At 49.7% G+C, this 24,338-nt stretch overlaps 1 protein-coding gene across 5 annotated transcripts in view; it reads right to left on the reverse strand.

Moving 5' to 3' along the window:
* RAP1GAP2 (RAP1 GTPase activating protein 2) overlaps positions 1 to 24,338 on the reverse strand; it is a 242,789-nt gene that overhangs the window by 179,441 nt on the left and 39,010 nt on the right. For all 5 annotated transcript variants that reach the window (XM_066363456.1, XM_066363461.1, XM_066363460.1 and 2 more), the window contains one exon: positions 22,688 to 22,723. In XM_066363456.1, the coding sequence (XP_066219553.1) occupies positions 22,688 to 22,723 (36 nt within the window). The remainder of the gene's footprint in view (positions 1 to 22,687; positions 22,724 to 24,338) is intronic.

Genomic DNA, 24,338 nt, shown 5'->3' on the forward strand with positions numbered 1-24,338 from the left:
CATAACAGTCCCTACAGTGAGCTCTTCTGCTGGTTCATGCCATATATTTTGCTGTCAAGTTCTTTTCTCAGTTAAATCCCTGGTCCCCACTCTAGGGAATGACATGAAGCCAAGACAGCTTGCTGGAGGGGCTGGAAGTGAGCAGGGCATGGCACTGGGAGGAGTGAGGGGCCCCTAGAAGTATCCTCTGCTGATTGGGGTCACTATAAGAACCCTGGCCTTTCATGGAGAAGCCCCAGGAAGGAGGAATAGGTAACTGAGATTTAAAAAAAAAAAAAAAAAGCAAAAACAAAGAACAGTATCTTCCTGACCCTCACTCACCGTGCCTTCCATCTGAGCTACATCAGAAAAGCAAGTAATTAATCTTTGAGACAGGAACCAGCTGTCCCAGGGAGCTACAGGAGACGAGCAGACAGAGGCTGAGACAGAACATGGCTGAAAAGCAGAGGGGGCAAGGATGTGTCTACCCAGTATCAGGGAGGGAACAGTCACCACTGAAAACAACAGAGCAAAGGGAGCCAAACAGTCAGAAGATCGTCACCTTCTCTTATGACCCTGGCCAGGGCTCCCACATGCGTTGACCTCATCTGCCCAGAGGACAGGAGCACACATCCCCAAGTTATAAACCTGAAGTCAAGCCACCTACACTCCCACTGGCAGTCCTGGACACATCCCAGAGCGGGCAATCCTGGGCTAACAGTGCCACCTGCTGGCACAGGAGGAGAACTGTCTATGTTCCCAGCTTGCCCACCACCTGGGATATGCCTGCCACCCTGCCATTTCATCCCTGCTCCTCCTTCTTCCTCATCTTCACACCTGCAAGGGCTGCTCCTGAGTCTAGGCCTTTTGTATCCTCATGGTTGGCTCCTTCTCTTCCTTCAAGTCTCCATTCAAATGTCACCTCTATGGAGAGGTTGTTCCTGACCACCCACCTACAGAGCCCCCTTCACCCCACACCCCACCGCCCTCACTGTTCTGTTTCCTTCATGGGGCTGGGCACTATCTGAGATCACCTGGGTTCTTTATTCTGTTCCTGTATACCTCCTCCATTAGAAAGTATCACCAGGCCCCTCCGAGTCTGAATGGTCCACTTTTGTACAACCGGAGCTCAGAACAGGCACGTGGTGAGCTCTGTTGAATAGATCGTTCCATACGCATTCAGTTGAGCTCTTCTGAGCTCCAGAACCAAACTTCAGACTCCACAGGAATGACACACAGCACTTCAAACTCACCTTGTTCAAGGCCAAAGTCATTATCTTTCCCTGCAGATTTTCTTCCCTCACTCCCCAGTGACCCACATGACAGCTTTGCAAATCCTCTGGGCATGAAACCCGTTTCTACAGGACTCCTTTCACACTCCCACGTGGATCAGACGCCCTATCTGAGGATTCCACCTTTACACAGCGCTGGCCCGGCCCCTCCCCTCCAGCCCCAGCCCCCCACCTCCAGGCTCCTCAGCAGCAAGTTTCTTCAACTCCCTAACCCCTCTCCAGAGCACCCAAAGTACCTTGGAGACAGGGGCTTCCATCCCACTCTCCCAAGGCACCCATCACCTCCTCAGCCCCACAGAGTGTGGAGAGCAGACTCCACACTCCCCTCAGTACCTCACTCACTGTTTCTCAAACGGCTCCACACTGTGCCTTTGCCCTTGCCATTCCCGAAGTCTGAAATGTCCCCTACAACCCTCCCCTCCTAGGGGATTTCTTGTCAACCTTCAAATGCCTCCTTCAGGAAGCCTTCCCTGTTTGCACCAGGAAGAGGTCACTGCTCAACCCCTATCTCAGCTGGAATTGGCTGTTAAATATCTGTCTCCCTCAGAGATTGTAAGTTCCCTGGGCACAGGGACCAGGCCCTGAATCACCTAACCACTCTCACTGTCTTCAGTAACAGCTATAATCGTGAGCACTGCGGACTGTGCTAAGTCTGCCTCTCTTATGAGCTCACTTAACCCTCACACATCCCTATAAGGTAAGGATTCGCACCATCTTCGCTTTCCCGATAAAGCTCAGAGAGGTTCAGGAGTCTGTCAAAGGAACCTCATTAGTGGGCGGCAGAGCCAGGATTCCCCAGCACCTAAAACAGTACCTGGCAAAGGTAGGTGCCCATTGACTATTCGTTAGATAAACAAACACCTTCGTTTCTCCTGCATCAGACCTTGGTGTTCGTAGCTCAGAGACAGGAACATCCTTTGTTCTTGTTTTCCCTATTCCAACTCTGACCCAGTTATAGCTGCAAAGTCTCTTCTTCTCTCTTCCTCTCCCTCCTGTCCAAACTGTGAGCCCAAAATGACCCTGCTGTGACAGGTGAGAGAAACTCTAGTGACAAACCAATGTTTAAAAGGGGTGGAGCATGGTAAGTTTTTAGGTGAAACTGGACACTATACCGAGGCATCTTCAAAGATTTCAGATGTTCCTTTCAGGATGGCCACAGGCTTCTGCATCCACCTCCTCTTCCTCTTCTCTGGCCAAACCGCATCTCTGCTCAGTCAACAATTCATGACCAATACTCGTTTCCCATTCATGTTGTTGTTTCCCGTTGTATTAAATCAGTAATTGCTCGCCTGACCTGTGGTGGCACAGTGGATAAAGCGTCGACCTGGAAATGCTGAGGTCGCCGGTTCGAAACACTGGGCTTGCCTGGTCAAGGCACATATGGGAGTTGCTGCTTCCAGCTCCTCCTCCCTTCTCTCTCTCTGTCTCTCCTCTCTCTCTCTCTCCCTCTCCTCTCTAAAATGAATAAAAAAATTAAAAAAAAATTAAATCAGTAATTGCTCTAGTATTACTTTGCACTCTTTCCAGCTGCCTCACGTATTACAAAACCATTCAGAAACATGACCACCTCTTTTGACCTTGACTCAATGGGCAGGTGAGCTGTGAGTCCTGGACGGCTAGCCCAGAGGGCACGTGCAGTGCTCAGCTCCTCGAGAGGCCACAGCCAGCCCCCACTGTCTGTTCACTCAAGGTCCCTCCACAGCAGACACAATAGTACCTACTCAACACTTACACTTGAATAGGAGTGGATTGTGAGACACCAAGAAAAAGACAGCTTTTAAACTGAATTATAATCCTAAGTGTTTCTTTCTCAGATACTTAGAAATTCCTAAACCCGTACCATGTGGCAGGCAGGGTGTGCAGACATTGCTGGGGCCCCTCTGACAAAGCCTGGGTCACAGCTCACGTCAAGGAGTTTAGGCTCCAGGGTAGGCGACCAAAACAAAGGCATAGTTGTCTTATGTGTTCTCTCAAACAAGCCCTCCCCATCCCACATGACTGGCATCCCGCTCCATCTCGTACTGGCTGTGTGACCAGACTGGTCACTTAGCAGCCCTGAGCCTCAGTTTCTTCCTTTTTAAAATGGGAAGAACATCACCAGCCACTTCACAGGACAGTTATGAGGATGAAGTGAGGTGACAGCCGGTGCTATTTTTGTTGCCGTCATGACAGAATGTGGCATCAGGCACACTGTGCCTTTTGGGGACTGTTTCTGAGAGTGGATGCGACCGTGTCTGTGACCCTAAGTGACAGGTGTGGTCATGCCTGAATGCATGTACCCGACTGCGGATGCAGGAGAAGCCAGGGCGCATGACTTACTACATTTGAACTAGATGTCCACCAGTTCTCTCTGCTCCTGTTCCCAGGCCCAGGGAGCTGTGTGTGTTCACAGGCTCAATTGTCCAAGATACCAGCTCCTGGCTGCCTCATCAGTACCAGCTAGTGGCCCTGGATTTGTGCAGCTCAGACCTCTTCTGGCCTGGAGGTTTGGGGATATCTCTGTAGCATGTGACAAGTCCCAGACCAGGTAGAATCTCTGGGCTTGTTCAGTCCTTAGAACAGGGGTCGGGAACCTATGGCTCACGAGCCAGATGTGGCTCTTTTGATGGCTGCATCTGGCTCGCAGACAAATCTTTAATAAAAAAAAAATAATAACATTAAAAATATAAAACATTCTCATGTATTACAATCCATTCATTTCCTACCGCTCATGTTCATGGTTGCGGGTGGCTGGAGCCAATCACAGCTGTCCTCCGGGACAACACCAAATGTTTATTGGATAATGCGTAAGGTACATGGGTCGTTGTATGGCTCTCACAGAATTACATTTCAAAATATGTGGCGTCCATGGCTGTCTCAGCCAAAAAGGTTCCCGACCCCTGACTTAGAAGACCGCCAGGGGTGTCTGGCCTTCGATGCTGATGATGGAAATGTCCTGCATCTGTGCTACCGAATACAGTAGCCATGAGCCACACGTGACTATGGAGCACCTGAAATGTGGGTCGTACAACTGGGGAACTGAATTTTAAACTGGACTTAATTTTAATTAATTTCTAGTTAAATTGACACACATGACCGTATTGAACAGCACTGGTCAGGAGGACTGTTTGAGTTCTGGGGACCAGCTATGCTTCAAGCCCGAGAGACCAACTCCCTGAACCTCAAAACACCTTTCATGTTGGCTGGTTTGACCTGGGTTCTGGCCACTTCTACAGAGTCCTGCCAGGTGATGACTAACTGGCTAATCAGGTCCTCTTCTAGGGCATATGAATACAAACCTCACTCAGAGAAGGCTGCAGAAAGAAATGTACACCTGCTACTGAAAGACGAGAGAAGCCAGGACCCCCAGTGGGCTGCACACTCCAACCTGGAAGGGGTAGGATGCTACATGACTGAAGAGCTAGCCAGGACCTTCCTGTGCCTCTTCCTACAGACGAAAGCATGGGTTTAGAGACACATAAACCTGGTTCAGTTCCCAGATTGCCAGTCACCACAACCTCTCTGAGGTTAATTTTCCACACCTGGGAAGTCAGAAACAGCATGTATCTCACAGGGACTTGGGGAGGATCAAGATAATGCCGATAAGAGCATTTCACGCAGTGCAGCTGCACAGTGTTTGCAAGCAGTGTTTTCTAAAATTCTTCATCCCATACAGCTTGGTATTAAACCATCATCGTGTAAGTTTTTACAACATGAAAAAGCCTAATTGATAGGACAGTTTTCTGTCTGACCTGTGGTGGCGCAGTGGATAAAGTGTCGAACTGGAAGTGCTGAGGTCGCTGGTTTGAAACCCTGGGCTTGCCTGGTCAAGGCACATATGGGAGTTGATGCTTCCAGCTCCTCCCCCCCTTCTCTCTCTGTCTCTCCTCTCTCTCTCTCTCTCTCTCTCCCTCTCCTCTCTAAAATGAAAAAATAAAAAAATAAATAATAATAATAATAAATAGGACAGTTTTCTGCGTCACCCAGATGCCATGTCTCGGGATCCCTTTCTCTCCAACCCAAGTCCGGCCAGTCTCCACTTTTTACAGATTCTAGCCTGTAGCATCTTGTAGTCATCTGTTTGTTTCCACATTTGAATCCACCTTCACCCCTCGCTTGAGCAGTTGCTGGTCCTGTCCATCCACTCCCACAGGGTCCCGCTGGGTCCCCCTAGCAGCACAGCAACCTTCCTATAAAGCTCAGATGGAGTCCCTCCACACCTCCACTCAAAACCTGCCACTATCTCCCCATACCTCAATGAACTGAACACATACTCTGAAGTCTGACCTTCAAGGCTCACCACCACAAGCCCAGCCCCTACCCACTGGACCCGAATTCTCACTCTTCTGAGACCCCAGCCTTACCCAATACTTAAGCAAACCTTGCTCCTTTTCCCCTCTGAGCCCGTACAAGATTCACAGATAGGTCAATGCAATCAAACAGAAGCCCAGATGCACGTCTTTGGATATGTAAGAATTCAGTGGCAGAAACTAAAATTAAAGCGCAGTGCTGGAACAGCCGACTGATAATTTGGAAAAATAAAATAAAATTAGTTTTATCTCTAATCTTACTCTACACTAAATTCCAAATAGATTAAACAGTTCAATGTAAAAAGGAAATGAAACTTAAAATAATATAAAAGGATATATAAGAAACCATCAACTTTCTGGGTAGAAAGGACTTTTCTAAGCATAAAAGTAACAAGAGAAGTTGTAAACGGAAAGACTGACAGATTTTACAATCTTAAAATTTTAAACTTTTGCATTAAAAACAGCAGAGTCTTTGTTGTTCCTAATTTTCAAGAGAAAAAGAAAATGGAGTCAAGTTAATTGGCAAAGGGTAAAGAGAAAGATTATTTGGAAATAAAAAGATAAATGACAAATGACAAAGGGTTCACAGCTTTAATTAAAAGACAGCTGTAATGAATCAACAAGAAAAATATAAACATCCCAATAGAAAAACAGGCAAGAGTCATGAAGAAATATTTTCTCAAAAAGTTTTAAAAATAAATGTGTGAAAACATATCTTTAATGGTGGCCAAAGGAAATAATCAGAGACCCATACAAAGATTTATAGTCAAGGATGTTTTTGAAGCATTCTTTTCTAATAGTTTAAAATTGAAAACAACTTTAAAAATAAAGCAATGTGCAAATAAATTAGGAAGCACCATAAGAATCAGATGCTATGCAATATTTTTTACATCACGTTTTTAATGAATATTTAATGCTGTTGAACATGTCATTATATAATACGTTTTAAAAGGAAACTAAAATACACAAAAAGACTCGTAAAGAAATATATCCAAATGATGACATTTTGGGTGGTGAGCTATAGCTTTTAATTTTTTCCTCTCAATAGTTGCTTGTATTTTCAAAATCTTCCCCGGAGAACATGCACTATTTTTTATAATCAGGAAAAAAGCTATTTTTAAAAGGGGGAAAGGGGACTGTCAATATGGGGAAACGCCTGTGCTATATGCAGAAAAAAGGAGAACAGAAGCCCATCCATCCGAGCCTGTGGGGAGAAACTGCAGGAGGCCACAGGGGCGATCATTCTCTTGTTCAGAGGGCCATGAATGTTTAGAATAAAGAATAATGTACCATGTGCTGTGGTCAGTCAAATCAATGTAAACACTAAATATCAGTAAGGACAAAAGGACGAGGACTCTAGTAGAATCTTCACACAGCCCGGGTGGGAGTAAAAGAGTCAACTGTATCTTGAGGGCGATCGGGCCACAGCTGTCAGAGCTACAACCCAACAGCCCCAGCTCCCAATCCCTCCCCACGTGACTTCTCAGGTGAATGCACGGAAAGTCACATGAGGAGACACTCGCTACAGCACTGTTTGCAATATAAGAAAATGAGAACAACCTAAGATTGTGTCGACAGGAGATACAAGAAGGGGTGATGGTCCAACTGTCAAATCTAGTGCACTCTATTCTGCACATTGTTCTAAACACTTGACAGCCTGACCTGTGGTGGCGCAGTGGATAAAGCGTCGACCTGGAAATGCTGAGGTCGCCGGTTCAAAACCCTGGGCTTGCCTGGTCAAGGCACATATGGGAGTTGATGCTTCCAGCTCCTCCCCTCTTCTCTCTGTCTCTCCTCTCTCTCTCTCTCTCTCTCTGTCTTTCCCTCTCCTCTCTAAAATGAATAAATAAAAATTTAAAAAAATAAAAATAAATAAACACTTGACATATGTAAGTTCATGTAATCCCCAAAACAACCTTACTAGGAGGTTTTAGGTTTTAGTATTATGCCCGTTTTACAGATGGCTAAACTGAGGCACAGAGAAATTAGCTGGTAAGTGGCAGAGCCAAGACCTGAACCCTGGCAGTCTAATGCCAGAACACCACCATGACATTTACATAGATTCAAAAGGACATCATGCATGTGGATTTTTAACACACAAAAAGCTATATAGTATTTCCAGATACCTCTCTGTAGATGCAAAAGCATTAAAAATATGGGCTGAGAAAATACACCAAATTCCTGTGCACCTCTATGGATGGGGGAGACAGGAGGGTCATGGGGGCAAAAATGAGCGGTCGCAGAAACTGAAATTTATGATGTTTTATTTCTTTTATTTAAAAATAAAGCTCAGGCCCTGGCCAGTTGACTCAATGGTAGAGTGTCAGCCCAGCATGTGGATGTCCCTGGTTCAATTCCTGGTCAGGGCACACAGGAGAAGTGACCATCTGCTTTTCCACCCCTTCCTCTCCCCCTTCTCTCTCTCTCTTCCCCTCCAGCAGCCATAGCTCAGTTGGTTTGAGTGCATTACCCCGGGCGCTGAGGTGGCTCCTTGGAGCCTCCGCCTCAGACACTAAATATATATAGCTCAGTTGCAAGCATGGCCCCAGATGGGCAGAGCATCAGCCCCAGACAGGGTCACCAGGTTGACCCCAGTGGGGCGCGTGCAGGAGTCTGTCTATCTACCTCCTCTCACTTAAAAAAAAGAAAAAAAAAAGGAAGGCAGGGCATTCTGACACCGGCTACAACACAGATAAACCTTGACACTATGCTAAGTAAAATAAGCCAGTCACAAAAGGGCAAGTGCTGCATGATTCCACTTATGTGAGGTTCCCAGAGTGGGCAGAGTCACAGAAACAGAAAGTAGAATGGTGGTTGCCAGGGGCAGGGATGGGAGAACGGGAGTTAGTGTTTAATGGGTACAAACTCATGAATAATGAAAAAGTTCTAGAAATGAATAGTGGTGACAGTTATGCAACATTATAAATATACTTAATGCCATGAAATGGTACACTTAAAATGCTTAAAATAGTAAGTTTTACATTATGTATATTTCACCACAATTTTTTAACAGGTTTGATGAAAATGCAACAGAATGCTAACAACTGTCACTTCTGAGTCATCAGTACTCGGAGGTTTGCAGTGTTGTTATTGTAAAACTCAAACAAACAAAACAAGAGCCTCAGTACTGCCGAGGTGTGGAAACAGGGCCCGTGGCAGGCGGGTCCCCGCCAGCCAGCTCAGCCTTCTTCCATCTCTTCCCTCTGCCTCCTATTTTTACTGCATTGTGGTTGCTATGGAAACAGGGGGCACCTTGGGCTCCCGGAGCTCAGCCCAGGTGCTGCTAACTCCAGGAATAATGTCAGAGTGTGAAAAAAATAAAAGCCCCTATTACCCAGGCTACACACACACACACACACACACACACCTGCCTTCCTGATACAGTTCTCGAGTGATCATGTGCTCCTGTGTGTGCCTACAGTCATACACCCACCTACACATGCCTGTCCTCAGCAGGCCTGGGTCTGGGTGCACATCATTCCAGTTTGCTGATGTGGGTAAGCTCGCATGCATGCAGACATGTCACATGGTTACATATGTCCACAGAGCCCAAGAATATTATTAATAATATCACAAATATTAAAGCAGGCAACACTTACCAAGCGCTACGTACCAGGCGCTGTGCTCCATGCTTCACCTGGATTACCCCCTTTAAACCTCGCAACAGCAGTATCTACATGTAGGTACTATTATTATCCCCAGATGGAAAAACGTAGGCACAGAAAGGTTGTGTAACTTGCGAAGGTCACCCAGACCACAGGAACCTAACCACTGAATCTATACTATGAGAGAGGGAGCTTTAAATGTCACTGGCTAACCAACAGCTGCAACCCCAGCTGCCTCGAGGTACCACCTCTGGCCCTGATAACATGCAGGTTTCCAGGCCCCGCCCAGGCCTGAGGAAGCTGAGTCCCTGGTGTGGGGCCCGCACTTGCAGCCTGGACGGGCAGTCACTGGGTCAGCCGAGCTTGCGCTGGCTGACCAGGTCTGTCCTTATGAGTTCTGTTCCTGGGCCCAGAACGGGCGTGGAGGAGTCGAGAGCCCAAAGTTCCTCAATTCCATTAGTGTCTGTTAGTGGCACGACAACTAAGAAAGAAGGTGGCAATGGCCGCTATTGCCATGTCACCTCCACCCCCACCCCCCGCCCAGGGCAGGGCTCCAAAAGTCAGTTATGTGGCTTTGTGGCCTGCCAGGCACGGATTTCCGCCCACTCCACCCTCTCAGAATGAGCTGCGTGTGGGGTGAAGAATGACACTGCGGTAACCTGCCGGTTCCCAGCACAGCCCAAGGGAGGGAGGGGTCAGCCACCTCACCTGAACAACAAAACAGTGACGCAGCCTGGACTGGGCACCCTGGAGGCTCTCACGGTCTCCGACTTCCAGCGGAGCAGGACACAAGCAGAAACCACCAACCACTACATGGCAGGAAGAGCTGACAGGACCCCTTGCTCCAGGAGCATGAGGAAAGAGGTGCTTGGTTCTCACGGGGAAGGAGGTGTTCCCAGAGGAAGCAGCTTTTAGCTGATCCTGGAAGGATGGGCATGATGCTGCGGATGGAGGAGGAAGAAGGAGAGGCATTTTGTGCCAGGGGAACAGCATACGCAAAGAAAGACATCCAGGCTGAAAAGTGTCAGAAAACAAAGCTCCAGAAAGCAAGTCATATCATCTAGCTGGAGCTAAAGGTCAAGAGGAGACACCGTTATAAGGAAAAAGAAAGAGAAAGAAAAGTAGAGATGTACTGAGGCACAGAGAGGTCAAATAACTTGCCCAAGGTCACCCAGTTGGTAGAGTCAGGATTTAAACATCGGCTGCCTGACTCCAAAGCCCACGACTTGACCACTAAGATGGGGTTCATGGGTCAGTAGCCTTTCCTTCTGTGCATATTTTAGAATGATGTCCAAGAGAGCCCGGCTGGGCTTGAAGCAGTAGTTGTCAGCAGGGTGGGGGAGTTTTTTATATTTGCCCCAGAAACTCGGCAATGTCTGGAGACATTTTTGATTATCACTACTAGTGGGGAGGTGTCTGGCATCTCCTCAGGGGCAGACAGGACTTAAAACAGCACGGCTGCCAGGTCCGACCCCAGACATTCTGCTATCCAGTTCTGGAACTGGGTGCAGTCTGGGCAGCAGAACTTTAAGAAAGCCTCCCGGATGATAAGGTACAGCAGCATTTGGGAACGGCTGCTTGGGGGGAGGGAGAGGAGAGGCTCAAACTACCTAGTGTGAACCGAAGACAGTGAGTGGATGCTAATGCCAGAAAGAGAAGTTGCTGGGGAGTCAACAAGACTGCCCAGCCCCCCCCCCCCCCACCGACAGGCAGTGGGGCCGTCCTCATACCAGGGTCTGAGGGACAAGCCTGGGTGGAATCAGCCCTAACGAGGTCTGCCATCGGCACAGCAGATCGGGCCTCCTTGGAGCAGGGAGGCCAGAGCCAGAGCCAGCTTTAGGGGTGATGAATTAGTCAGAGCTGGCAGAGCCCAGAGGAGGAAGTTAATTAGACTGCCTTTGTCACCATCTGGGCAGGAGATAATGGGCCTAAACCAGAAGGGGGAAGGAGAGGACCAAACCCTGTCATCGCAACCCGGTGACAGAGAGAGAACTGGACTTGGAAGGGAGAAAAGGTTAATTGAGAGTGAGTCCAGTCTGGGGATGGAGCAGGAAATGACCATCAGCAGCTGAGGGACAAGGCACCAGGGGAGGGGTGACCTGGGAGAGGGACCAGGGGCTCCGCCAGGGTAGACAGGAGCTGAGAGGGAGGACGCAGCGGAGCGAAGGTGGCACACTGATGGCCCTGGGGGCTGAATCCGGCCCACAGGATAGGTCACATATGGCTTTGTCTTTTTAAGTCCTGAGTTAACCGTCAAGAGTTGGCCTAAAACTCAAATTTTCAGCTTCTCTTGTGAAGTAGATCTAGTGAGACAGGTGACAGTCCAGCAGAGCCCCCAGGCCCCTCACCATGGTGGTATTCAGGCCTGACAGACCACTGCAGACATCAGGTCTGTCTTCAAAAGAAGAGGTGAGGTCCTCAAGCCAGAAAGCTGGGAAGATGCAGGACTTGATGGAGGAGCCGGATGGGCCAGGCATCACACAGAGACCGAGAGCTAACCTCTAGTGTCCTGATCCCCCACCCTCCACCTTCGCACTGTGCCATCTCAAGTTAGGCAGTTCCCACCTGGGGTCTCAGTGTACTGATCTGTAAAGAAAGAGGTTGAGGCCCATGACCTCTAAATGTCCATCCTCATGTCCACTGGCTCGCCAGACCCAGCAAGCCCTGCTGCCCACCCTGTCGCATCTCTGCCTCTCCCAGGGCCCCAGAGGCAGAGGGAGAAACTAGCTCCTGGGGGGGACCTGGCTGCATCCCCTCCTGACACTCCCCTCTCCACTCCCTGCTCCAAGCCCCAGAGGAGCCGGCCGGAGGAAGGGGATAGAAACCAGCACCGCGTGTGCGCATATACACACCCATTCCCAGACGCCTCTCAGTGCTGCATGGGCTCCTGTCCGGCAGGAGCCTCTCCCAAGGGGCTGGGGGGATCGTGACACACCCGGGGATCCACAGTGTGTGAACAGGAAGCACAAAGTATGCACATGTGGGGAGTCCGAGCCTCTCCCCAAAGCCCTGTGGGAACAATTCTTCCCAGCCCTGGCCAAATCCGGTTCCCGTGAGCTGGGCTGAGCCCTCTGGCTTCTTCTCCATGGGACCCTGAGTTTTCCCATCCAGACAAGGCCAGCAGGCCTCTGGGCCCAGTGAGAGCTATGAAGAAGCCAGGTGCAGGCCCAGAGACCCGGGGTCCACAGGGACTCTTTCAAGGAACTGAATATGTGAGGGATAGTTGACCCAGGGCAGTTGACCACAGGCTGGCAGGCCACAGGCTCCTTCCTCTTCTGCTCTCTTGCATCCCTGCCTCCATCTCCCACAGTAACACTTAGCCCTGTCCCACCGGAACAAGTCCCATTCAGCTCATCATACACATGAAAGCAATCTCACAGGGCTTTAGGAATAAACAGAGCCCCTCCTGCCTGCAGTTCCCACACCCATCTCAGAAAAGCCCCAATGCCCAGTACTTACTGGCCAGAGCGGCTAGCTGGCCCCCTGCCTACCCATCATCAGATACCCACCAGACCTGGTCAAGACCCAGGGAGCTGTCTGTCCACCAAGAAATCAGAACAGGGACTCACCAGGGTTTCCTGGGCATGTCGGGGACTAGCTGGGATGAGGGCCAGGAGCGCAGAAGTCCACGGAGTACGCAGACTTGCTGCCTGGCAGTGACAGCTCCAGGTGCTTCCCCAGAGCCTGGCAATAATCGAGCCGCAGCCTAGTTCCCAGCGAAGCACCCGCCCGCCTTGCTTCTCCCTGTAGCCACTCACACCCCACGACTCCAAATCCCAAAACAGACATGTTCGTGGTTACCATAGGAACTCACTAAAGCCAAAAAAAGGCACCACACAATCACCCACATGGGCCCTCAAAGCTCGTGTCCACCTGCACAGGCAAGCATACCACACGCCTACACACACCAACACTGTTCTCAGGCTCAAGGCCTAACCTAAAGAAATAGTGAACCGGGCCCTGATACTTGAGGCAGAAACAGTGCCTTTTCCTTGGCCCCACCTGCCATATGTCTGAGAGTGGGTTCCCTGAGAGCCCAGTCTGGCCAGCTGGCAGCTACAAGGGCAGCTACGACTTACCTGGAGCTCACCGGCCAAAGGCACTCTAGGAGCCAACTAGGGCGGGGGCTGGAGCCCAGACCACCACCAGCTCTGCCTGCAAGGCCAAGGAGAGAACACTGCCTGGCCTGCTTCCCTGGCCACAGACCAGCTCCTGCAGCCCGGGAGATGCTGTTATTTCTCCTCTCCTCTGTCCCCACTTATGGGACAGTGTGGAGGTAGGTACAAGGGTCAGGATCTAAGCCAGCCAAGAAAAGACAGTGCCAAAAATTCAGGCTCTGCTGATGGGACCAAGATCTCCACCCTAGGGCTCCCCTGAAACCTGATGGTCCTCACCTTGATCCCCCCCCCTTGCCCTTACCTCTCACATGCAAACTAGCTCCAGGTTGGGGAGTCCACTTCCTCTGATAGCTGCCCAGTCAGTCCACTCTGCCCGACCCCACTATCCATGCCCCAGCCTCTCCAACAAATTGGCTGAGGATAGTCAGGGGGACCCTCAGACTCAAATCTTCAAATCTAACCACATTATTCTCCAGCTTAAAACCCTTGGACAGCCCCCCATTACCCAGCGATGCACGCCCAGCCCTCCACACAGCCCTCCTACACTCCTAGACCTAGTCCACTCTGTCCCAGCACTCCCACCCGGTGCTCTGTCTGGGAGTCACTGCCGCACCCAGGCCCCGCCACCCCACTGTGTGCGCTGCTGCTGCCTGGAGCGCCTCTCTCCTCCAGCCTGACCTTACTCACCTCACTCACTCACAGCTCAGACATCACCAAGGCTCCAGGAAGCCCGCCTCCACCCTCTCCGAGAACATCTCTGTTAGGACCTGTCACATCCCACTGCGATCAGTCTCTATGTCTGTCTCCCTGTGGGGCTGTGAGCTCTCAGAGCAGAGACTATCTTTTTCATCTTTGCTTCTCTGCAATCCCAGGACCTACCACTGGGCTGGGAATGTAGGTGCCCCGTAAATGTGAGCTAAACTGATTCAGCCTTCTCACCCCCCCCCAAAAAAAAAGCTCCCCTGTCCTTAACAACCCCAACAAATTCTCAGCAGATGCCCCACACAGGCAAGAGCAGGCAGTCTGTCTCCCAGGGGTGAAAGGGAGGAGCTATGATGGAGCAGCCCCAGAAGGTCCTGGAATATTTTTGTGGTGCTGCAAGGATTCTTATAATCCACAGTAAACAAAGGGCTGGCCGAAGATGGGGAAATGGACGGTGTCCACGGCCCTCAACCAACAAACAAAGAAAAGCCATTGAATTGGAACCCAGGGGTAGACTGTAGAGGGGTGGGCTTTCAGGAAGGAGGCTGGAGAGCTGGGCACAGACTGGATGCACTGACTCCTGGGCCCGACTCTGCCGTCTCCAGGATGAGCACGTGGACTGGTTAACACCAGGAGAACCAGCAGGAGAGATGGCCATGTGGGCATAATTCTCATAGAATGGGGATGGAAGTCCTGAGCATAAAAGGGCTCCGACATGGCAAGAAATTTGAGCTTTCTAGATGCCATAGCGCCTACCCCTGTCCTGCCTGCATGGACAATGGCTCCAGCAGCTGCCATGAGGGACCCCAGGGGCCAAGGGAAACTACGCCGAGACACAGTGTGCCTGCTCCTGCCTGTGTGGGGACCTCACTTCAGATAGGGTTTTGAATTCTTAGCTGGGGAAATCTGAAGCCTAGACTAGGAGCGACCATGTGGTGTTTTCTGGCCAAAGCACAGCACAGCTGAAATGCTGCCCCAGTCAGGCTGCTGGGGACAGCTCCTCCAGCCCTCTCCAGCCTTCTCCTGAGGAAGGACTAAGTGGACACAGTCACCTCAAGTCTCCATCACAAGCTTTCTCTCTATTTAGAGATGTCATTTTTTTTTTCCTTTAGTGAGAGAGAGAGACGGACAGACCGACAGGGAGAGAGATGAGAAGCACCAATTCTTCATTGCAGCACCTTAGTTGTTCATTGACTGCTTTCTCATATGTGCCTTGACCGCGGGCACCAGCTGAGCCAGTGACCCCTTGCTCAAGCCAGCAACCCTACGCTCAAGCCAGTGAGCCCACACTTAAGCTGGATGAGCCCAAGCTCAAGCTGGCGACCTCGAGGCTTCGAACCTGGGTCCTCTGTGTCCCGGGCCAACACTCTATCCACTGCACCACCACCTGGTCAGGCCAGAGATGTCATTTCTAACGACCAAAAGTTGGATTCCTTTTCCTACAAGGCAAGAGGTTCTAGATTTGCCCACCATCAGGAGTGTGCATGATACTGCGCCTCCAGATGACACAGGCTGCAGTGAAGCTTCCCCATGCTCACCCAGTCCCCCAGAGGTCAGGCCCTGGGTGAGTCATCACAGATGGCTGCAGCATGGTTTACCAGCATGTGCAGCAGATGGACAGACACACGTATATTGCTTTCTTTAGCAAAGAAGCATGATCTCTGAGAGGGAGGGCCAAGAACAGCAAAAAGGAGTGGAGGAAAGAATCTGAGACTCCCAGCTCAGTCCTCGCTCCCTGGATGCTGCTTCAAGGAGCTCCCTGAGCAGACCCCACAGCTGGTCCTGCCAACCTGGGCTCTCCTCTGAGGGAAATCTGCTTTGACTACGGCTCAGCTATTGTAGACATGGACCTTGTCCCACGCTAATCCCAGAGCAGGCTGGAGAAAGGGGAGTCCTCCCTCCTGACCCTGCCTTCTCCACTCCTCCACCTGCATGTGATGGGCTAACTACGAGGACCCATGGCTCATTCAGCACATACAGACTCAGAGCCTGCTATGTGCCATGGCGTTAGATCCCTGGGACACAGAGATGAAGTGTGCAGAGCCCTGCTTTCAAAGACATGCACTCACATATTCAACAGCGAGCACCTACCATCATCAAGGTCCTGGGAGAAGTACACAAGGACCAAAGTCACGAAGGTAAACTCCTAGCACATCACCCCTAGAAGAGAGCAGGTCAGACACGAGTCCAAGCTGAGATTCAGAGAGGTTAACGATTTGCCCATTTGTTAGCCTGGCGCTGTAACCTGGCCCTCCCAACTCTTCCTACTGCATGTTCCGCCACCACCATCCCCTGTGTGGCTCCATACCCCCTGCAGCTGCTACCTCTGCGAGTCCTCGTCATTCAGGCACTGAAGACCCCTCTCCACCTGGGCCTCCAGCAGAGGGATGGGCATCTCACCCACAGCACTGTGGCGGCAGAGGCATAGTCCGTGGCCAAGTCACACAGACTCTCTATACTGTGGGAAAAAGTGGGCCATGTAGGTGCTGAGAACTGCTCAGATCCAGCCTGGACTAAACCAGCCAGGAAGTACACACCTGGATTCAAATCCTAACTCCATAACTTACTCGCTGATGACCTCGATCAAGTTTCCTAACCTCTCTGAGCCTCCATCTTCTCGTCTGTAAAATACAGAGAGCTTAATGGTAGCTGCCTCATGAGGTGGTTGTGAAACCTCAGGGAAACTGTGCGATGAAAACTTAGCACCTAGCAAGAACCCCCATCTTTAGAATTGCACAGCTCAGAGACACCTGCAGAAGCTGCATGGCTGTCTTAATGTCAAGGACACCACGTCCCTACAGAAGAAGCCAAGGCCACAAGGTAGCACGGGCCACAGCCCAGGGGTATCTAGTCAATGGGACATTTGCAAAGAGAAAGATGTCTTACCCAGCAGAGGTAGAAAAGAGGCGCCTCAGTGCCTGGGAGAGCCCTGGTGTGGGCACTGAGCCACGTAATGGACCTGTCAGTGAGCAGAGACATGTCCTGGGCACCAGGAGAGAATTCCGTATTAGCTACTGTCAATGGTGGAGGGGGAGAGGTGGGGGGAGCAGGCACTGATCTTCTTTTTAGTCCCAAAGGTAGGGGAGGTGGCTGAATAAAACCTCCTATGGTATCTGCCCAACCTACAATCCATCTTTCTTCTCTGAGCACTAACCCCTCCCACATAGAGAGGCGGCCTCAGTAGCCACATTTTATCCATAAAACCCCATCTCTCCAGCTAAACTGATGGGACCAGTGGTACACAACTGACCCAAGCTGGGACAATCAGAGTCTCTCTCTCTTTTTTAACAGCTGTGTTGAGATGTAATTTATATACCATACAAATCCCCATTTTAAGTGTACAGTTTGGCCCTGGCCAGAGGCCCAGTGGATAGAGCGTCGACCTGGCGTATGGATGTCCCAGGTTTGATTCCCAATCAGGGCACACATGAGAAGCAACCATCTGCTTCTCTCCCCTTCCCTCTCCCCCTATACCTCTCTTTCTCCCCTTCCCCCCTCCCTCTTCCCCTTTTCTGCCTCTTCTCCTCCCTCAGCCAATGGCTCAATTGGTTCAAGCATGGCCCTGGAGGCTGAGGATAGCTCCACTGGAGTGCCTTAGGCACTAAAAATAGCTTGGTATTGGAGCATTGGCCTTAGACAGGGTTTCCAGGTGGATACCGGTCAGGGTGCATGAGGGAGTCTGCCTCACTACCTCTCCTCCTCTCACCTAAAACAATAAATTAAATTTAAAAAAATAAAGTGTACAATTCAATGGTTTTGAATATATTCACAGGGTTGTGCAATAATTACCACTATCTAGTCCCAGAACATTTCATCACCCCAAAAAGGAAGCCTTTAGCATTCACCCCCCTCATTTCCCAACAACCACCCTAGACCTAGGAAACCACTAATCTATTCTCTGTCACTATGGATTTGCTTATTCTAGACATTTCGTATAAATGGAATCATACAATAGGTGCCTTCCTGTGACTTTCACATAGCATAATATTTTCAACCTCTATGTTGCAGCATGTATCATTACTTCATTCTTTTTTATGGTCAAATAATATGCCACTGTAAATATATGCCTCATTGTGTTTAACCATTCTTCTTTTCATTGACATTTGTTGATTGACATTTTCACTTTTGGCTATTAAAAATGCTGCTATTGCCTGACCAGGTAGGTGGTGACACAGTGGATAGAGTGTCAGACTGGGATGCAGAGGACCCAGGTTCAAAACCCCGAGGTCACAGGCTTGAACCCAAACGTTGCTGGCTTAAAGCCCAAGGTCATTGGCTAGAACTCAAGGTCATGGGCTTAAGCAAGGGGCCACTCGCTCTGCTGTAGTCCCCCAGTCAAGGCACATATGAGAAACAATCAATGAACAACTAAGGTGCTACAACGAAGAATTGATGCTTCTCATCTCTCTCTCTTCCTGTCTGTCCCTATCTGTCCCTCTCTCTGTCACTCTCTCTGTCTCTGTCACAAATAATAATAATAATAATCCTATGAACATCCATGTATAAATTTCTGCATGAAAATTTTTATTTCTCTTGAATATATTTTTAAGAATGGAATTGCTGGTCTCATGATAATTCTATGTTTAATCTTTTGATAAATATCTTATTATTTTCCAAGGCAGCTGCACCATTTAATATTCCCACTAGTAACGTACAAGTGTGCCCATTTCTACACATCCTCACCAACACTTGTTATTATGTCCTTTAGATTATAGTCATTTAAGCGGGTAGGAAGCAGTATCTCATTGTGGTTTTGATGTTCATGTCCCTGATGACTAATGTTGAACATCTTTGCATGTGCTTATTATCCATTTATATATCTTCTTCAGAAAAATATCTGTTCAGATCTTTGCTCTTTGTTTTTTTTTACAGAGACAGAGAGAGAGAGTCAGAGAGAGGGATAGATAGGAACAGACAGATAGGAACGGAGAGAGATGAGAAGCATCAATCATTAGTTTTTCATTGGGACACCTTAGTTGTTCATTGATCGCTTTCTCACATGTGCCTTGACCGTGGGGCTACAGCAGACCGAGTAACCCCTTGGTCGAGCCTGGGACCTTGGGTCCAAGCTGGTGAGCTTTTTGCTCAAACCAGATTAGTCGGCGCTCAAGCTGGCAACCTCGGGGTCTCGAACCTGGGTCCTCCGCATCCCAGTCCGACACTCTATCCACTGCGCCACCGCCTGGTCAGGCGATCTTTGCTCATTTTTTAATTGTGTTATCTTTGTATCACTGAGTTATAAGAGGTCTTTTATATTTTAGGTATGAGTTCCTATATGTGATTTGCAAATATTTTCTCCCATTCTGTGGGTTGTCTTTTCACCTTCTTAATGGTGTCCTTTGTAATACAAATTTTTTTATCTTGATGAAGTTTTATTTATCAATTTGTTATCATCGTTGCTGCTGTGCTTTTGGTGTCACATCTAAAAAAAAACATTGCCTTACCCGGGTTCGATTCCCGGCCAGGGCACACAGGAGAAGCGCCCATTTGCTTCTCCACCCCTCCGCCGCACTTTCCTCCCTGTCTCTCTCATCCCCTCCCGCAGCCAAGGCTCCATTGGAGCAAAGATGGCCCGGGCGCTGGGGATGGCTCTGTGGCCTCTGCCCCAGGCGCTAGAGTGGCTCTGGTCGCAATATGGCGACGCCCAGGATGGGCAGAGCATCGCCCCCTGGTGGGCAGAGCATCGCCCCCTGGTGGGCAGAGCATCGCCCCATGGTGGGCGTGCCGGGTGGATCCCGGTCGGGCGCATGCGGGAGTCTGTCTGACTGTCTCTCCCTGTTTCCAGCTTCAGAAAAATGAAAAAAATAAAAAAAACATTGCCTTATCTAAGGTCACAAAGATTTTCTTCAATGTTTCCTCTAAGAGTTTTATAGTTTTAACTCTTACATTTAGGTCTTTGATCCATTTTGAGTTAAATTTTGTGCCTGACCAGGCGGTGGTGCAGTGGATAGAGCATCAGTCTGGGACACTAAGGACCCAGGTTCAAAACCCTGAGGTCACCAGCTTGAGCATGGGCCTATCCAGCTTGATCATGGGCCTATGGGCTCACTAGTTTGAGCATGGGGTCGCATGCTTGAGCGTGGGATCATAGACATGACCCCAAGGTCACTGACTTGAGCCCAAGGTCGCTGGCTTGAGCAAGAGGTCAGTGGCTCAGCTGGAGCCTCCTAGTCAACATATATGAGAAAACAATCAATAAACAACTTGGGTGCCACAACAAAGAATTGATGCTTCTCATCTCTCCCTTCCTGTCTATCTGTTCCTATCTGTCTGTCTGTCTCTCTCTCTCTCTCTCTGAAAAAAAAAAAGAGTTAATTTTTGTATATAGTGTGAGAGAGGGGTTCGATTTCATTCTATTGCATGTGGATATCAGTTGTCCCAACACTATTTGTTGAAAGAATATTTTCCCCATTGAATTTCATGACACACTTGTTGAAAATCAAGAGACTACAAATGTGAGGGCTTCTTTCTGGACTTGGACTTCTATTCCATTGATCTCTATGTCTATTCTTATGCCAGTACCAAACGTCTTGATTACTGTGGCTTTGCAGTAAATTTCAAAATCATATTCTTCTTTGCCCTGGCCGGTGGTGCAGTAGATAAAGCATCATCCCAGAGCACTGAGGTCGCCAGTCACTGGCTTGAGCCCCAGTCAGGGCACATATGAGAAGCAATCAATGGGTGCACAACTAAGTGGAACAACAAGTTGATGCTGCTTTCTTTCTCTCTCTGTGCCTTTCTCTCAAATCAATGGAAAATTTAAAAAAAAATAAAATAAAATCAGACTGTTCCTTTTCAAGATTATCCTTGAATTTCCATATGAAGTTTAAGATCAGTTTATCAACTTCTGCAAAGGAGCCAGCTGGGATTTTGATGGGGACAGGGTCCCAGCCCCTGTTCAGCCCTTCCTGAGCTCCACTCTACCTCTGCACCTTGGGGTCCCTGAGGCACCTGGGAATGTTTTCATAAATTTCATCTTTTGCTTAACCAGATTAAACTAGATTTTGTTTCTTGCAATCAAAAGAATTCTAACCAAGTACAGTAGGAACATGGCCCTAACACACTGTCTCAAACAACCATCTCAACACCACCTCCCAGGGCCTAACCCAGGCGTCCCCAAACTACGGCCCGCGGGCCACAATGCGGCCCCCTGAGGCCATTTATCCAGCCCCCACTGCACTTCTGGAAGGGGCACCTCTTTCATTGGTGGTCAGTGAGAGGACCACTGTATTTGGCAGCCCTCCAATGGTCTGAGGGACAGTGAACTGGCCCCCTGTGTAAAAAGTTTGGAGACCCCTGGAACCCCTCAGACTGTCTCCCAAGTGCCCCACTTCCAAGACTCCGCCGAGGTCTCGATCTCAACACTGGCCCCTGACCTCAGCCCTTCACTGCACCTTGTCACTAGTTCCTTTCCAGACTACATATACTCTCTTTACCGGTTAAAACAAACAGGCCCTCAATATGTGCTTGAGAAATTGAACAAGATGCCCCAAGACAGCACGACAAGGTAGACTTATACCACTCCATGCCCTGTAGTATTTCTACTTCATGCCTCACATCTTATTTAATATGCAGATAAGAAGCTCTAGCCATCCATTCCTGCCCTGTGCACTGCCCACCCTCACCCTTCTGAACAAAACAGAGCAGACTAGGAAGCCTCTTATGCTGACCACCTCATATGCCAACTCTCAAGACTGGCTGTGCCTTGCCCAGCAACGTATACCCAGGGGACATACAGACAGTGCTGGCAACTGAATGGCACAGCAGAGGGAGGCCGGCCGGGGAGAACTTCCAGCTGAGACGGGGAGTTATAGGCAGAAGGAGCTGCCTCCGAAGGAGGAGTTTTTCAGGCATGAGCTAATTCACATGTGGCAGGATAATATTTGAGCTACTGACCAATGCCACTTTTCCTTCCTATAATTTCCCTTGCTTACAATTCACTCCATTGGAGTAGGTGATTGGTCAGTCCTCGTTGCTCAAAGGAAAGAGGCAGATAGAAGTTGACTTTTTGTTAGGTCTCAAGTGGGAAAGAGGACCAGGATGCGGACAAGATGGCCTGGCCAGAAATATAGAGGAAAAGGAAATAAAGATGGTGAGGACGGGCAGTTGGAGATTCTGAGAGAGAGAGGTGTCTGCTCAGGGCTTCCCAGACAGACAAGCAGACACACAGTAAACGGAGCAGATGATCCCCAGTCCCTGAATCTCATGTTGGAAGCCTCAGAGAGCCCCACGGCCAGGCTGGCCAGCATGATATATGACTGCTAACAGATGACTCAGTAACCTACTGATCACACACACACACTGAGGTGTTTTATGATGTCCTAGAATTATGAAACACAACTTTTAGGTAGGTGGGAATGTCAGAAAGACAGCCTACAGGACTACGGCTTCACATAAAAATTAAAGAGATAGAAAATGCATTTATCTTTCTTATGCTCCTAAGCCGTAGCCTAAAAGTCATACTGCTCTACACACTCCCACCATCCTGGTGCCTGCTGCTTCCGTCCCAGCATCTGCTTTCCCCAGCTTCCCCAGGAGCCAAGAGGCTGATCCAGCCTCCTCCGATCCAGAAGCACCCCCAGACTGAGAAGGAGAATCTGACAAATGCAACAGCCTCGCAACTTGAGGGGAAACAAGGGCCCCAGAAGAGCTCTGGTCTGCCATCGTCTCTGACCTCCACATAACGGGAAGTGGCTACTTACTTGACCTTCAGGCTTGCCAGCATGGTCTTGTCGATCCTGCCAAGAGAAAAGCAAGGGCGTGGTCAGTGCCAGAGCTGAGGGCTCCCAATTAGCATCTGTGGGGGGAAAGGTCCCTAGGCCAGTCCAGACCACCAGACCAACGGTGCTGCAGGGAGAGCTGCTACCGGGGGAAGCTCTCCTCCTGGGAAGACCAGGAGGGGAGAACAGTAAGCTCTGAGAGGGCTCCAGCCACACATACCCCTATGAGGCGCTACAGTTCTCCTTATTGTAGAGATGAGGAAACTGAGGCTCAGATGGGTAAAATCACTGGCCCAGTCTGAATCCAGGTATCTGACTCCAGACCCAGGGATCTTAAGCAGATTACGTGTAGCCTCTCCCTTCATTACCCCCATTCCACAAGAAGACTCTGAAACCTGGATTCATCAGTCACTGGAGGCTGGGTGTTCAACACATCAATACTTCCTGGGATTCTGCTTTGAAAAGATGCCCATACCCCAGCAACCCTCGCATGAAGGACCGCCTGTTCTGAGGGCTGTCTGTGCAGCCAAGGAGGCAGACCCCACTCCTGGGACAGAACCTGACAGCAGGTGGGACCTGTCAGGCCCAGGAGCTCAGAACAGAGAAGATCACGTTCGCGGCAGACTGTCTCGGCAGCCAGCTCCTCCGCCCCAGTCTCACTGGAAGACAAGGCAGCGCTGCTAGGCTGCTATTTTTTACCCTCCACATATGTCAGCTGTATTGCTGGTGAAAGAGGCCCTTTTCTCTCTCCGGAGACAGGAAGGTAGGCAAGATTCCCACTGTTGGTGTCTCCTCTTGTTTAGGGGTCACAACCACCAAAGTCTCATTCCAGTTTTAGTATATGTTCTGCCGAAGTGAACACACAGCCACCAAAGTCACCACCAGTGCCACCATCATTACCAGTATCACCATCACCACCACTGTGACCATCACCATCAGTGTCATAATTAGCCTCAGTGTCACCACCGTTGTCAGCATCGCCATAACCAATGTTGTCATCACCACCAGTGTCACCATCACTCTCAGTGTCACCACCATCAATGTCACCATCACCAGCATTGTCACCATCACAATCAGTATCACCACTACAATTTCACCATCACCAACAATGTCACCATCACAGTCAGTATCACCACTACAGTGTCACCATCATCACCAGTGTTACCATCACCATCAGTGTCCTCACCCATCAGTGTCACCATCACCAGCAGTCACCCCCATCCCTTTATCATCACCACCATCAGTGCCACCAAAATCTCCAGGATGCTTGAGACCCTGGAAAGTCCTTTCAGCCACCCTTGTCCAACCAGCTCAGACCTGCCACAAGCTTTCTTCCCAAACACTCAACTACTGGGGCCAGCAGGGGGAGGGGCGAGGAAGGGGTGGAGGAGGAGGGGAGGGGGTCAGGGGTCACGAGGTGAAAATGTGGAGCTGCTCCAGCACCAAGTCAGCACCAAGCCCTGAGCTGGTGAGGTGAGATCCTTTCACTCTCAGTAAACTCCTAGCACCTTTTTTTATTTTTTTGGAAGCAATCAAGTATTTAATAAGAAGGATTTCGGCCCTGGCCGGTTGGCTCAGCGGTAGAGCGTCGGCCTGGCGTGCGGGGGACCTGGGTTTGATTCCTGGCCAGGGC

This window comes from Saccopteryx leptura, chromosome 2 (genome assembly GCF_036850995.1).
Source record: "Saccopteryx leptura isolate mSacLep1 chromosome 2, mSacLep1_pri_phased_curated, whole genome shotgun sequence".
Lineage (NCBI taxonomy): Eukaryota > Metazoa > Chordata > Mammalia > Chiroptera > Emballonuridae > Saccopteryx > Saccopteryx leptura.